We start from the raw sequence: 13,513 nt of genomic DNA on the forward strand, positions 1-13,513 counted from the left end.
GCAAATCTAGCATATAGCCACATGTAGCCACCCTTTGGCAGAGAAGCCATCTTTAACCTTTGGCACATTACATTCATCAGAGAGAATGTACATCCATCAACTCCCCCCTTTCAAGGGTTTTAACCTGCTTAGAGAGCAGACCTTTACCCCTCGACCAAAGTATTTCATCTCTATGAATTTCTTCGCTTCCTCTGACTCTCAGGGCAATAACAACAACAAATCTCCTTGCCTTATATCATTAAAATGTAAAGTTTAAGAGTACATGCGTGTGGCAGGAGAATGGAGAAGATCTTCCCTCTCGCAATTGACAGCACAATCCTACGCATGTCTAGTGAGAAGTCCCATGAGTTCAATGGGACTTCCTCTTGGGGAAATGGGTATATAGGATCGCAGCCTCACACTTTGGAAGAGTGTCACTTTGTGACACAAAGACTTCCTCTTCTTTGCAATGCACAGTGGTGTGCTCACTCTGGACAATGGGAGTTTGTTCCAGGTTCCAATCTGCCTGAAGATCAGCCAAGTATAACCGGTCCTTCAGCAGCCATTTACACATACTCCCAAGTAGGCTGGCCAGTGCAAAGGAGGGCAGGGCTCCTGCATCTGTAACTGTTGTGATGAAGAGGGGATTTCACCAGGTGTTGAATGCATACAAATGACACCTGCTGGAATGCCCTTTTCTATGCAGCTGTTAAAGATACAGGAGCCCCGCCCTCCTTTCCATAGGGTCACCCTATTTCTGCACCTTAAATAGTGATGTAGAAGAGGGAATCTCTTCTCTTCTGCCACTCCCAGACTGTGGAATGGCCTGCTGGGAGAGATCCGCCAACTCAATAACCTTTCTGAAAGCTCCATCACACCGGGGGTAAACACGCTCCCTACCGTCGCTTCTCCGCCCGTGTTTTCGTTCCTCAGTTACTTCCTCTTTTCAAAAGAGGAAGTACAGAAGGAGCACAAGGCCCATTGAGTCCACTGCTCTAATGGCGCCGCTTCTCCTGCACACAGCAGGAGAGAGCAGCGATTACGAGTTTAAAAAAACATTGGACTTAATGAGGTGTTTTTTTTTTTGTCGCATAAGGAAGGCCAGAAGGGGCAGAAGGCGTGCGGGAGGCAGACGATGTCATGTGAGGGACCTGAGCAAACTCCTTGAGCACCCAGTAACGAGCGTGCAATAAAATGCTCATCGGATGGAGCTTTGAATATAAAAAAGCAAAAAAGACAGATCTCTTCCGGCAGGCCTACCCAGTCGAATTTTAAGATGTTTGGCTGTTATTTTGTATTCTATGTTGTTCCCCGCCTCAATCCAGAGGGAGAGGTGGGTAAGAAATCATCATCATCATCATCATCTCATCAGGTGTAGTTTGCATGACAAGTTACACCTGTTTAAATTCCTTCTTCTATACAATTATTAACGCTGCCCGTCCTCTGTTGCATCTGGCCACCCCGCTACTCCAAAGCTATCCACACATTCTTCCTTCTCTCCCATCCCCCTCTGGTAGGTTGACCCGAAATGAGCACAGCCCTCCTGTTTTCTTTCTTTTCGCAGTCGCAAAGTAGAGCTGTTGCTTTACTTAACTCTGCCGTATGGAAAGCTCTGCTTAAAAGAATAGCAATTACTAGTGCAAGTTCCCTAAATTGGCATGAAATGGCGGGGTGGGATTGTGGGAACCAAGCAGAGGTTTGCATATTTGATTATGATTACATTCCTCCATGAAAAGAACGCCATGCACACAGCAAGCTAGCATGCCAGGGTGGAGGATTCAGGCTAAACTATTTTTCTATGTGCAAATGGATTTCCCCCACCTGCCATGGGGCAACATTTAAAAATGTATTTCCACACCTGTGCCCTGAAGTAGTACCGTGTAGCGCAAGCTTCCCTAAAATGGTGCCCTCCAGCTGTTTTGGACTGCAATTCCCAGCATGGCTCGGGGATGCTGGGAGTTGTAGTCCAACACAACTGGAGGGCACCAGGTTGAGAATGGCTGTTCTAGGAAAAGCTCCCACTCAGCCTCTGTTATGCCCCGTACAGCATATAGTGCCCCTCCTGCAATCCATGCAAAATCACAGTTCCAAAAATCCCCCCTCCCTGGGGATTTTTGTCTCCATCCCCAATCGCCTCCTGTCTCCTGCTGTATCCACAGCCTGCACAGAGTCATTGCATAGGGATGCTTATTCTCTTACTCACCCTGGGCTTTGCAGTCCTGCAAAAACAAGAGAGAAAGGCTGGGTTAGTGGGGGAAAGTGGAGCCAAGGCCCCCTCCCTTGTTCTAACTCTGCAACTGGAGGGCAGGTTATTTGCCCTTAGCAAACACGCAGGCAGGGCCACGCTCAGTGCCTTCAGGACTGCGGGCGGATTCCATAAATGTTTGGTACTCCTTGCCCGGTCCAAAGATGAGAGAGATAAAGAAAGTAAATCATCTGCACAAAACACATCGTTCGTTTATGGCGAATTTGCCACTATAAACATGTGATGATAAGCCCAAATGGCTCTATAGATAGCAGAGTCTTGCTATTTACTGTTTTACTCTGTACAGCACCATGTACATTGATGGTGCTATATAAATAAATAATAATAATAATGTAAAAGCAGTATGCCACCAAATACTAGACAAGCAATGGGGAGAGAGTTATTGCCTTGCAGGCTTCCTAGAGCAGGGGTGGAGAACCTCGGGCCAAGAGCCTAAATCCAACCTGCTGGGATTTCCCAGTTGTCTCCTCCCCTTTTTCCTAGCCCCCCCTCCCCCCCCCCAACCACCTGCTGTTTGCTGTGTTTTCCCAGCTTTTATGCAGTTTGTTCCTCATTCTAAAAGGTTAGAATGCCTCTCCTAAGGCTTAATTACAGGCAGTAAGAGCTTTAAGGTAACATTTGCTATATATTTTTTTGTATTTTTGGCCCCGCCCTCTGCTGGAACACGGCCCCTGGGAGCTTCTCAGAAATGGAATTTGGCCCATGGGGCGGAAAAGGTTCCCCACCCCCATTAGTAGGCTGAGGTGTTTGGGGAAATTATGAAGTTGGCACCTTCACACGAAAAGTTTAGTTTAATAAAGCAGGGGGTTGGACTCAATGGTCTTATGGGTCCCTTCCAACTCTTATATTCTATGATTCTAAAATGTGATTTGCTTTCAACACAACCTGGCCAAAACAGGGCAGCAGATGATATTAGGCTACTTGCTCACACTATCCTATATTAGTCATTTGTAAACTAAAAGAAAAGGAGGGTGGGGAAACCCCCCACAACCCAGCCAAGTTTTGTGACACTTCACTGCCTGGTGGCCTACAAGCAATTCTTATCACAGGAGAGCAGCAATTTACAAGTCTGCTTTAGATCCTGTTCCGTTCACACCTACGGTGGATTTGGCTGAGCGTGCTCATGGTGCCTACAGATGTGGTTTTCTGTATGCGCATGAGAGCGACCTCTGCCTCTACCGTGTGTATACATAGAGAGAACCGCACCTCTCGTTGTGTAACACTCCAGCAATAACAAATCACTGAAAAACTTGCGGGCTGGGTGTTATCTCTGAAATGTTACTCAATCTGTGCAGAAGAGGAGCAGATGTTTTAAACTAAGGTATGCCCAGGAATATAGGCCACTGTTAACTGCGAAGAACAAATACCTCACTGCAGACAAGAAAGCTTATTATTTATTTATTTATTTATTTATTTATAAAGCACCATCAATGTTCATGGCGCTGTACAAAATAAAACAAAACAAGACAATCTGCCGTATGGCTTAAGATCTAAAGTCACACTAACAGTAGCTGTCTTTAAAAGGGTCTGATGGAGCTGTTCCATCAAGCTGCAGCCGCGGAAGAGATGGGGAGTAGAACCACTCTATCAGCACTGCTGAGACATTAGCTGCCTTTGGCTCCCCCTCTCCCAAAGAATTGTAAAAACTTCGTAACGTTAAGAATTGGTTCCTGAGTATGCTTATTTTTGTCCTCCCTCCCCAGCGCTTTTTCCTTTTGTGTTGTTTCTTTTAGGCTGTAAGCCAAAGGGCAGGGATTGTCTTGGTTTTTTTTTTTTTTTAAAAAAATGATCTCTGGCAGCCTCTTTGGCTGAACAGCAGCTTAACTAATGAAATGAATTACGAACAAGCCCTGCCTTTCTTGGCACAGAGATGAAGGCATAGGGAAAGCTTCTTCTGATAAATTTATATCTATCACACAAGTTAAGGGCACAACTGCTCCATCAGAAATAAGGTGGCAACTCGATATCATTTTAAAGACGAGGTGGGAAATTTGTGGTCCTCCACACGTTTTGGCCTATAAGTCCCACGATCTCTCCCTGATTGGCAGTGCTGGCTAGGGCTCATGTGAGCTGTAGGCTAAAACATCTGGAGGGCCACAAGCTGACCAGCCCTACTACAGGAAAATGTGAGGAATGGGTTCCTGTACAAAAGTGTGTGGCCACAAGATGTAGTGATGGCCACCAGTTCTGATGGCTTTAAAAGGGGGTTGGATAAATGCCTGGAGGAAAAGGTATCAATGGCTACTAGTCCTGATGGCTATGTGCCACCTCCAGTATCAGAGGCAGTAAGCCTGTATACACCAGTGGCTGGGGAACATGGGTGGGAAGGTACTGTTGCACTCATGTCCTGCTTATGGGTTCCTGGCCAACAGCTGGTTGGACACTGTGTGAACAGAGTGCTGGACTAGATGGGCCCTTGGAGCAATATCACACATGGAAAAACACGCTCTCTACCGTTGCTTCTCAACGCCTCTTTTCGTTGCTCAGTTACTTCCTGTTTCAAAAGAGGAAGTAAACAACGAGCACAAGGCCCATTCAGTTGGCTGTTCTAATCGCGCTGCTTCTCCTGCACACAGCAGGAGAGAGCAGCAACTTCTGGGTTTAAAATTCTATCGGACTTCCTTGAGAGTTTTTTTGTCGTGCAAGGAAGGCCAGAAGGGGCAGAAGGCACGCGGGAGGCAGACGACGTTATGGGAGGGACCAGCGAAAAATCTGTGAGTGCCCAGTAACGAGGGTGCAATAAAACGCTCGTCAGATGGAGCCCTTGGTCTAATCCAGCCGAGCTCCCTTTATGTTTTTAACTAAAAAGCAAAAAAAAAAAAGTGCACCAGGGTGAGGTAGTTACATTCCTACCCACCCCTTGGATTTAATAACTGCATGACAGGCAGAAATTCAACGTATTCTTGGCGTGGCAATCTGGAGATTGCAAATTGTCATATGTCAGATTTTTGCCATTCGTATGCAGCCATGAACAGCAAGAGAGACATGCCAAAGGAAAGAAGAAGAAGAAAAAAACAACCTCTAGATGGGATTAGCAGAATAAGCAACCTTTACTGGGTGAGAGTTCTATGTGCCATTGCCACGTTGGAAGAATAAGCGCGTGACTGTGTCAACGCCAAGAGGGAGCGGCAATGCAGCTAGGCGGCCAACTGACCAGCTCATTGCAGCTTAATGTGCAGACTTGCACAGCAAGTCTCACTGCCAAGGTTTGCTGTAATTCAAACTGCGGTTGCAACCCTACATGCAGTGGCGAGGGTGCACCAAGAGTCGAGGTAGCAGCTTCTTCCCAAAGGGAGTTTCTGCACTTAACGTTCTGTGCACAGCAGCAGGAAGAGGTAGGAACAGAGGAGTCTTTACCCATTCCACTGAAGCAATGGTGAGAACATTTGTGCCTACTAAATATCTTGATGGCATTCAGCTAGTTAAAAACATCAGATCAAAACAGGAGTTCTCTGCAAGACCAGGTATTGACAACCATAACTACGAGTCTCTGAAAGAAGAAAAACAGGTGTACGTACAACATACCTCAGTTTATCTCCAAACTAAGGTTTCTATATTTCAGGAATTTTCAGTAGCTTCTGCTAATGCCTGTTACCAGTCATAGAATCATAGAATCATAGAATAGCAGAGTTGGAAGGGTCCTACAAGGCCATCAAGTCCAACCCCCTGCTTAATGCAGGAATCCACCCTAAAGCATCCCCGACAGATGCTTGTCCAGCTGCCTCTTGAAGGCCTCTAGTGTGGGAGAGCCCACAACCTCACCAGGCAACTGATTCCATTGTCGTACTGCTCTAACAGTCAGGAAGTTTTTCCTGATGTCCAGCTGGAATCTGGCTTCCTTTAACTTGAGCCCGTTATTCAATAGCTTTAGTAAAAATGAAGATATTACCAAAGGTAAATTTTGTATTTAGAGTGTTACCAATAAGAATATCTGAAAAATAGATAAAAAGTTGGCAAAATATTTTAAATAATTATTGTAATGGCAACAGGAAAGCGAGAATAAATAAAAAAGGTGGTATTTAACACAGAGAAAAGGAGGATTAGGACTCCCAAATATAAAATTATATTATGTAGCTAATAGATTAAGACACATAGTAGAAGGTATGTTAGGAGTGGGATATTTAAGTTGGTTAGAGGATAGAAAAGGAATGGATAAAGAGTGGAAATTGGAAAACATATTTTTTAGAGAATATAATAAAAAATGGGGGGAAGAAATAGAGAACCCCCTTCTAAAAAATCACTGGGAAATATGGTGTGTATATAAAAAGGAGTTACTTCCAGGTATTTCCCCAATAACACCAGTGATAATGTTAGGAAAATTTCTAGGAAATTTAAAAGATAAATTAGGGAAAATATTAATAGAGAAGGATATAATGAAACTAAAAAATTGGTTAAGGAGGATGAACACTCGAGAAGAATTAGAAGAGGTATTAAAGGAGAAGAATTTAACATGGTTACATTATTTTCAACTAGAGCAATGGACGAAGAAATGGTTAAAGGATAACGGAGAGTGTAGAGAATTAACGAAATTTGAGGAGATGATTGTAACAAGAGGAATTGAGAAAGGAGAAAATAAAATGATAAAAGGTTTAAGGAGTGAAATATATAGAATATTGGTTGGGAAGGGGGAGTCAGAAAACATGGGCAAGATGGGGTGGGAAACGGATTTGAAGATACAAATAGGGCAACAGAGTTGGGAGGGAATATGGAGACAAAGAGTGTTGAGAAGTATGTCAGTGAGGATAAAAGAGAATTACTATAAGATTTTATGGAGGTGGTATCTAACCCCGGTGAGATTAAATAAAATAAACAAGCTGTATTCAGCAAATTGCTGGAGAGGATGTAAAGAAAAAGGAACGTATTTGCATATGTGGTGGGAATGTGTATTTGTTCAAAAACTGTGGAAAATGGTGTTTAAAGAGATAAATGATATAGTGGGAATGGAGATTGAAGAGACACCTACAGTAGCATTGCTATCATTACATGGAGATTTAAAATGTAATAAAGAAACAAAAGAATTGATAACGAATTTGCTGACAGCAGCAAGGCTGATCCTACCTAGGAACTGGAAGGTACAAGGAGATTATCATGTTGAGGATTGGTATAAAGAGATTTGGGATATTGCTATAAATGATAAATTGACATGTAATATAAAAGTAAGAAGAGGGATAACAAAAACGAACGATTTTGAGGGAATTTGGAAACAGTTCCTAGAATATGTATTATCTAAGGGGAGTGGAAAACCGCCTCCAGAAGAATCAATGAGATTTTGGAAACAGGAATAGATCCCGGAGTGGGGGGGGGGGGTGCACCTTATGTTATGGAATGATGTTAAAATATCAAATTAGAAATGTTATAAGGTTATTCAATTTATGTATTATTAATTTTTTTTCTTGTTGTTGATGTTATTGTAGTATTGTATTAGTGTATCGTTAATCAATAAAAATAAAAAATAAAAACTTGAGCCCGTTATTCTGTGTCCTGCACTCTGGGAGGATCGAGAAGAGATCCTGGCCCTCCTCTGTGTGACAACCTTTCAAGGATTTGAAGAGTGCTATCATGTCTCCCCTCAATCTTCTCTTCTCCAGGCTAAACATGTGACCATGTGTTCACATGTTATACTTTCCCTGCTTTAAACGACACTGCACCCCCCTCCATTTAATGAAGAAGATGCCCCCAAAGGGTGGCCCATCCTACCCTGTGACTAGCTTGAGATGCAATTCCTTCATGAGGTAGCTGGCGACTTACACACACACACACACACACACACACACACACACACACACACCTCTTTATGCATTCCCTGCCTTCCTGCCCCACAGCAATTTCCTTCACTGTTCTGTTTTCTGGTCTTCAATGAGACTGATAAAAGTGCTGGGAAAGCCTTGTTGGAAAAGTTTCATCCAATGCCCTTCTACGGCCTCCCTTGAAAGGAAGGGGGCTGGAGGCAAGAGTGTGTACATGAATGGAAATTGACTAGAACAACCTTCTCCAAAGTGGTGCCTTCTAGATGTTTTAAACTTCAGCTCCCATCAGCCCCAGCCAGCATAGCTAGTAGTCAGGAATTCTGGGAGCTGCAGTACAAAAGATCGGAAAGGATCTAAAAAGCAGCAGGTTGGGGAAGGCTGGCCAGGAGCGTAGCAGGATAGACAGGTAAACCGCCCAAAGAGCTTTGGCTAAGGGGCAGTATATAAATGTAATCAATAATAAATAATAATGCTTGGGGTTGTAAGCACCAGATGCCAACTGAGCAGAAAAAAAAGGCCTTGCACTGTTCTCATTCATCATAACATGCTAGACCGGGAGTCCCCAACCTTATTTGGACCCGTGGGCATATTTGGGAATTTGAGACCATGCTGTCTCAACAGTGGGTCACCACTTTGGAGTCTCCCTGACACATCTATGGATCTTAGGCTGTGTCTTACTCAGCAAAAACTTTTGTTTTGTGTCTGTGGGGCTCTGCAATGTCCCTTTAATAAAGGATTGTCTAATTTGGCTAATTTATTATTTATTTATTTATTTTATTTATTTATTGCATTTTTATACCGCCCAACAGCCGAAGCTCCCTGGTGGTGCAATACATCTAATGTTTCTTTTATGTCCAGTAGTTGCTTCTTTTTCAGAGGAGGTTATTACACAGATAAATTTTGCACTGCAACAGTCTTTAATATTCACTGACATACACATTTTTAAAAATTATTTACCTGCTCCATTGAAATTAACAAATAGCGTAAATGGGTTCTCCTCACCCTTTTGACAGCTAAAAGACTGATATTACAAGAATGGACTGAGGACCTTATAATGCTATCAATATTTGAACACTTGGTATATAGACAACATTTTCAAATGGGTAGTTATTTAGATATTTGGCCACTTTTGTTGAAACCCATGTACACTTGCTGGAAAGTTGAATGCATTTCATACAAAAGCATGTACATATATTTTAAAGAATTGGAATAAATAAATATTTTAAAAGGTTTTTTTGGGTGCTCGCAGGCACCATGTTTGGGATCATTCACAGGTGCCATGGTGCCCATGGGGGGGGGGGGCCCTTCCCTAGCCCCTGTACTTACCCTTCTGAAGTTTTGCATGTTTCCTTGCTTGGGATACCTCTATCATGTATGCCAGCCTTCGCCAACCTGGCATCCTCCAGATGTTTTGGAATACAGCTCTCAGCATTCCTGATCATTAGCCATGTTGGCTGGGGCTGATGGGAGTTGAAATCCAAAACATATGGAGGACACCCAATTACAGAAGGCTGATGTATGTTTCATCACCTCACAAGGACCTAAAATGTCTGTGAATTTCATCCAGTTCAGTAAAGCAGCAAAAAGGTTATAGTCACTTCTTGATTTCCAGTGATAGTCAACAGGAGGCATGAAGGTTCAGATTTCTAAATTGAGATTGGGGGCATGTCTACACCTAAGAGTGTAGAGAGGGAGGGAGGGGGGAGGATCGCAGACTTCCGTGATCCTGCCCCAGGGTCTTGATGGCCGTGCCACGTCCAGGAAGGGAAGAGGGATGTTGCAGCCGCAAATATATTTTTAAAAAGAGGAACATGGCCCCAATCCGGGGGGAAGGTAAGAAATCTGCGCACAAACCCCCCACCATCCCAGGGATGGCAAAATTACTACCCACCCCACCCCCCATGGGCATGGAGCCCCCCCTGAACAGCTCTGCCAATTTTGATAACTGCAGTTACTTGTGAGGAGGCGGGAAGCCAGGATGGGTGCCCTGCCCCCCCCCCCGGGCAGAGCTCGGGATCTTTCCGGGAACGCGGGCAAAATCGGGATAAGTGAGGTCTCAATTATCCTGGGGAAATAGAGGGGTCATCCTTGCTTGCCCCAGGGATGTACATGGATGACCTTGGGATGACTCCACAAAGAAAGGCTGGCGTAGACATGCCCTCAGATTCGGCCCTGAGTTTTCTGAGCTGCCAGATGAGGATCCAAACCAAATCTTGTGGTTGATGCATACCACCAAGTGAAATCAAAAGCTACCAATAAAGCTACAAATAAAGCTAAGTGGATCCTGAATTAGTATATCCCCAAACTCAGTCATGCAGTAAATGCCCTCTGCACATGTTCAACAGCATTCTCTTCCCTAACTTTTATTACTTTACATACTTATGGCTGAGCCCCAATATGCCAAATACGTCTGGAGCTGAGCCCAGGCTGAAACAAAGCGCTGCTGTTCACAGGGCAGGAACCTCTACAAGAAAAACAACACCGTGGCAAAGAAGCAGGCTGGTGGGAGATTTCTCTGAAGGACTCCACTGCAGGGGAATTTATTAAACGGTAACCACGTGCCACTCCTGTCTCCACCTCTGTCGCGCCACTGGGGACCGCAGCCCTGTTGCGATGTCAGCATTGCTAATGGCCCACTGATCCCATTCATGAGGTTACTAAACACCCAGCCTCCCCCCGCCCCTCAAGCCATCCTTGAAGTTGTAGAAGAAGCACGGTGGTTATCTGAGTTGAGATGAACATCCTGTTCCTACCATGCACCTCTCAAAAGAACACATGGCCCGGGCCTCTCTCCTTCAAAAAGCATCAAGACCCAGCATGGAGAAGGGTGCTTGGCTTCCCCTCCTGCCCGCGTCTCCCTCCTTCCCATCAACCCATCAAGGTTCAATGCCCCAAACGGTCAGGATGGCAATTTTGCACCACACAACGGAGTGGAGGTTCTGTTTCCCCACCACCACCACTGAATACTTCACCCCCACCCCTACCCCCACACCACCCCCAAATAAAGTGAAGCTCCTTACAAAGTTGGTGAGGACTTGTAGGCGGGTGAGCGGCAGGTGATTCCTGGATGCAGCAGGCAAGAGGCTGAGCAGGAAGGCAGTGGGGAGCAGCAGGGCACTCGGCGTGGGGCTCCCCATGGGGTGCCGGGCGGGAGCTCAGCTGGGCCAGAACATGGCTGTTGCAAACAGTCAAAGAGTCAGAGCTCAGCGTACCTGGGCCAGGCAGCTGCCGACAAGTCTCCACCCCTCTTGCTCTCCCTACACTGCTCTGCCCTGCCCTGCCCCAACCTCCCCAGTCTTGCTTGGCTGCATTCCTCGGCTGCTGCTGCTGCTGCTACCACCGCTACTGCTGGCTTTTGGGTCAGCTTCAGGAGCCTCAGTACTTGGGGAGGGGTCTTTTCCCCTCTGCCCCAATGTATTTGGGAGTTCCTATGACTTACCTCTGCGAGGGCACAGGGCAGCTCGGATTAATCATTTCTAGTCTTGAGTAAGGGGCTAAAGGGTAACCAGTTACCAATGAGACACTGAAAGGAGCTCTGCTCTCTCCTTCAAACAGAAGCTCTGCAGCAGGGATAAGCGGAAGGTAGATTGGGACCTCCTAGTAGATCTCTGGGCGACTTGCAGTCTGTTGGCAAGGATTTCTGACTCTCAATTGTTTAATAACAGCGGCGACGTAATGACTTCACCCCCCTGCCCTAAATTATACCGCTGAAATGAAAAATGAAAAAAAAAGCTCAAGGTAACCAGGAGTGGATTTTGTGTGTGGAAAGGCTGTGAGCTCCATTCGGTTCTGGTACTCAAAACAGGGTCCAGGATTCCTTAGTTCTGTGTGCATGTCTTTTGCAGCAGTTCGTGGATCACAGAAGATCCAGAAAGTTGGAATAATCCCTCCTGGTAAACATCATGCTGTGCTCCTATTCTATCTCTGCAGGACAGTAAAACCTGCAGAGGAGAAGGCTGCAACTGGCTGCTAGTCCTAATGGCTCCAGTGTCAGAGGCAGGATGCCTATATACACCAGTTGCTGGGGAACGTGGGCAGGAAGGCGCTGTTGCATTCATGTCCTGCTTGTGGGTTTCCTGTGAGCAGCCGGTTGGCCCCTGTGTGAACAGAGTGCTGGACCAGAGGGACCGTTCGTTCTGATCCAGCATGGCACTTCTTATATTCTTCATTTAAAGACTGGGTGACCTTAGTCACTGAAGCTGTAGCTCAGCATGAATGTGACTCCCAGATCCAAGGCCACTGTGACCAGCCCTTAATTTGTGCCAGGCCTTATCTGTAAAATAGGCATCATACTGACCTACCTCACAGAGTTAGGGTGACCATATGACCGGATTTGCCCGAATTTATCCGGGTTTTTGATGGCAAATCCGGGAGGGGGAGGGGAAATCCAGATTTTTTTCCCCAAAGAGCAGCTCTAATGGGAATTAACAAAAAATGCTTATAACTCCGTAATTTTTTAAGATAAAGACATGAAACTTGGCACAATGATAGCTCTTAGGAAGGGCTTTAGTCATACCAAATTTGAAACAGATCCGTTCATCCATTGATTTTTTAGGATTTTTTTAAAAATTGAGGTTTTAAAATTATTATTTTTTAAATCGTCATTTTTAAAGATAAAGAGCTGAAAGTTGGCACCATGATAGCTTTTAGGTAGAGCTTTAGCCATACCAAATTTGAAACAGATCTGGGGCCAGTAGCAAACCCTGTTAACAACAACAGCAGCTTGCAATGAGTGAAGATACAGTAAGAAAAAATATTTGAGGGAAGGGGAGAATGTAACACACAGAGTATAGCAAAAGCTTCAAAGCACAGCAAAACCTACAAAAGTAGGAGTGAGTGAAGTTAATTTCAGATACATTGAATCTCTCACTTGTTCTTTATTTCAGATGTTATGTAGAACAGATTTGTCTTAAATGTGTGCTGTAAAATCAGACATGTGACCAAGGCTATGTTCGGGTGGGCACGCCCCCTTGGTACTGGACATGCCCCCTTGGGGGCCACCATGTTGTCCTCCTTTTTGGTTTCCAAAATATGGTCACCCTACGACAGAGTGGTTGTGAGGAGAGCTGACATGGAACACCAGCGCTAACTTGGCAGCCCAATTTGTGGGCTTTGCAGATGAAAGGATGCTCCGCGTTTCCCCAAATCTTTGGAGCAGGCGACAAACACAGGCCAAGTTGGCCTCTTGTGGTGGGAGGGGGCCAAAGGGAAGGGATGGGGGGAAATCTCTGTGTTGCAACTGGGCAATACCCCTCTCTTCCAGGTGCTTCTGGGCTGTGAGCCACCATAAAGAAAAGGAGTGGCACTTCGTTGCCTAGGGAACACAGGAACACCATTCTCTTCCAGCGTTGTGCTACAAGCCGCTTGGAAGTTTGGCCTACCTCTGTGGCCTCGCATGTGAACAGCCACAAAAGAAGCACATAAAGGCTGGAAGCAAGCTCCATTGAAATCAATGGCACTTGTTTCTGAGTAGACATGTATAGAGCTCTGCTGTAGGGATTTGAGGGAGGCTTCAGGGAGG

The 13,513-nt window shown here is 45.2% G+C and overlaps 1 protein-coding gene across 2 annotated transcripts in view; it reads right to left on the bottom strand.

Moving 5' to 3' along the window:
• The window catches only part of IL17RE (interleukin 17 receptor E), a 38,107-nt gene extending 26,876 nt beyond the window's left edge, over positions 1 to 11,231 (bottom strand). Inside the window, exons 1-2 of one of the 2 annotated variants that reach the window (XM_063122156.1) lie at positions 11,013 to 11,231; positions 2,183 to 2,198 (exon numbers count right to left, since the gene is read on the bottom strand). In XM_063122156.1, the coding sequence (XP_062978226.1) occupies positions 2,183 to 2,198; positions 11,013 to 11,129 (133 nt within the window). In that variant the 5' untranslated portion in view covers positions 11,130 to 11,231. The remainder of the gene's footprint in view (positions 1 to 2,182; positions 2,199 to 11,012) is intronic. The other variant, XM_063122157.1, reaches the window with a different exon arrangement.
• Positions 11,232 to 13,513: the final 2,282 nt, after the last annotated feature.

The sequence above is a fragment of the Elgaria multicarinata genome, chromosome 3 (assembly GCF_023053635.1).
Source record: "Elgaria multicarinata webbii isolate HBS135686 ecotype San Diego chromosome 3, rElgMul1.1.pri, whole genome shotgun sequence".
Classification (NCBI taxonomy): Eukaryota; Metazoa; Chordata; class Lepidosauria; order Squamata; family Anguidae; genus Elgaria; species Elgaria multicarinata.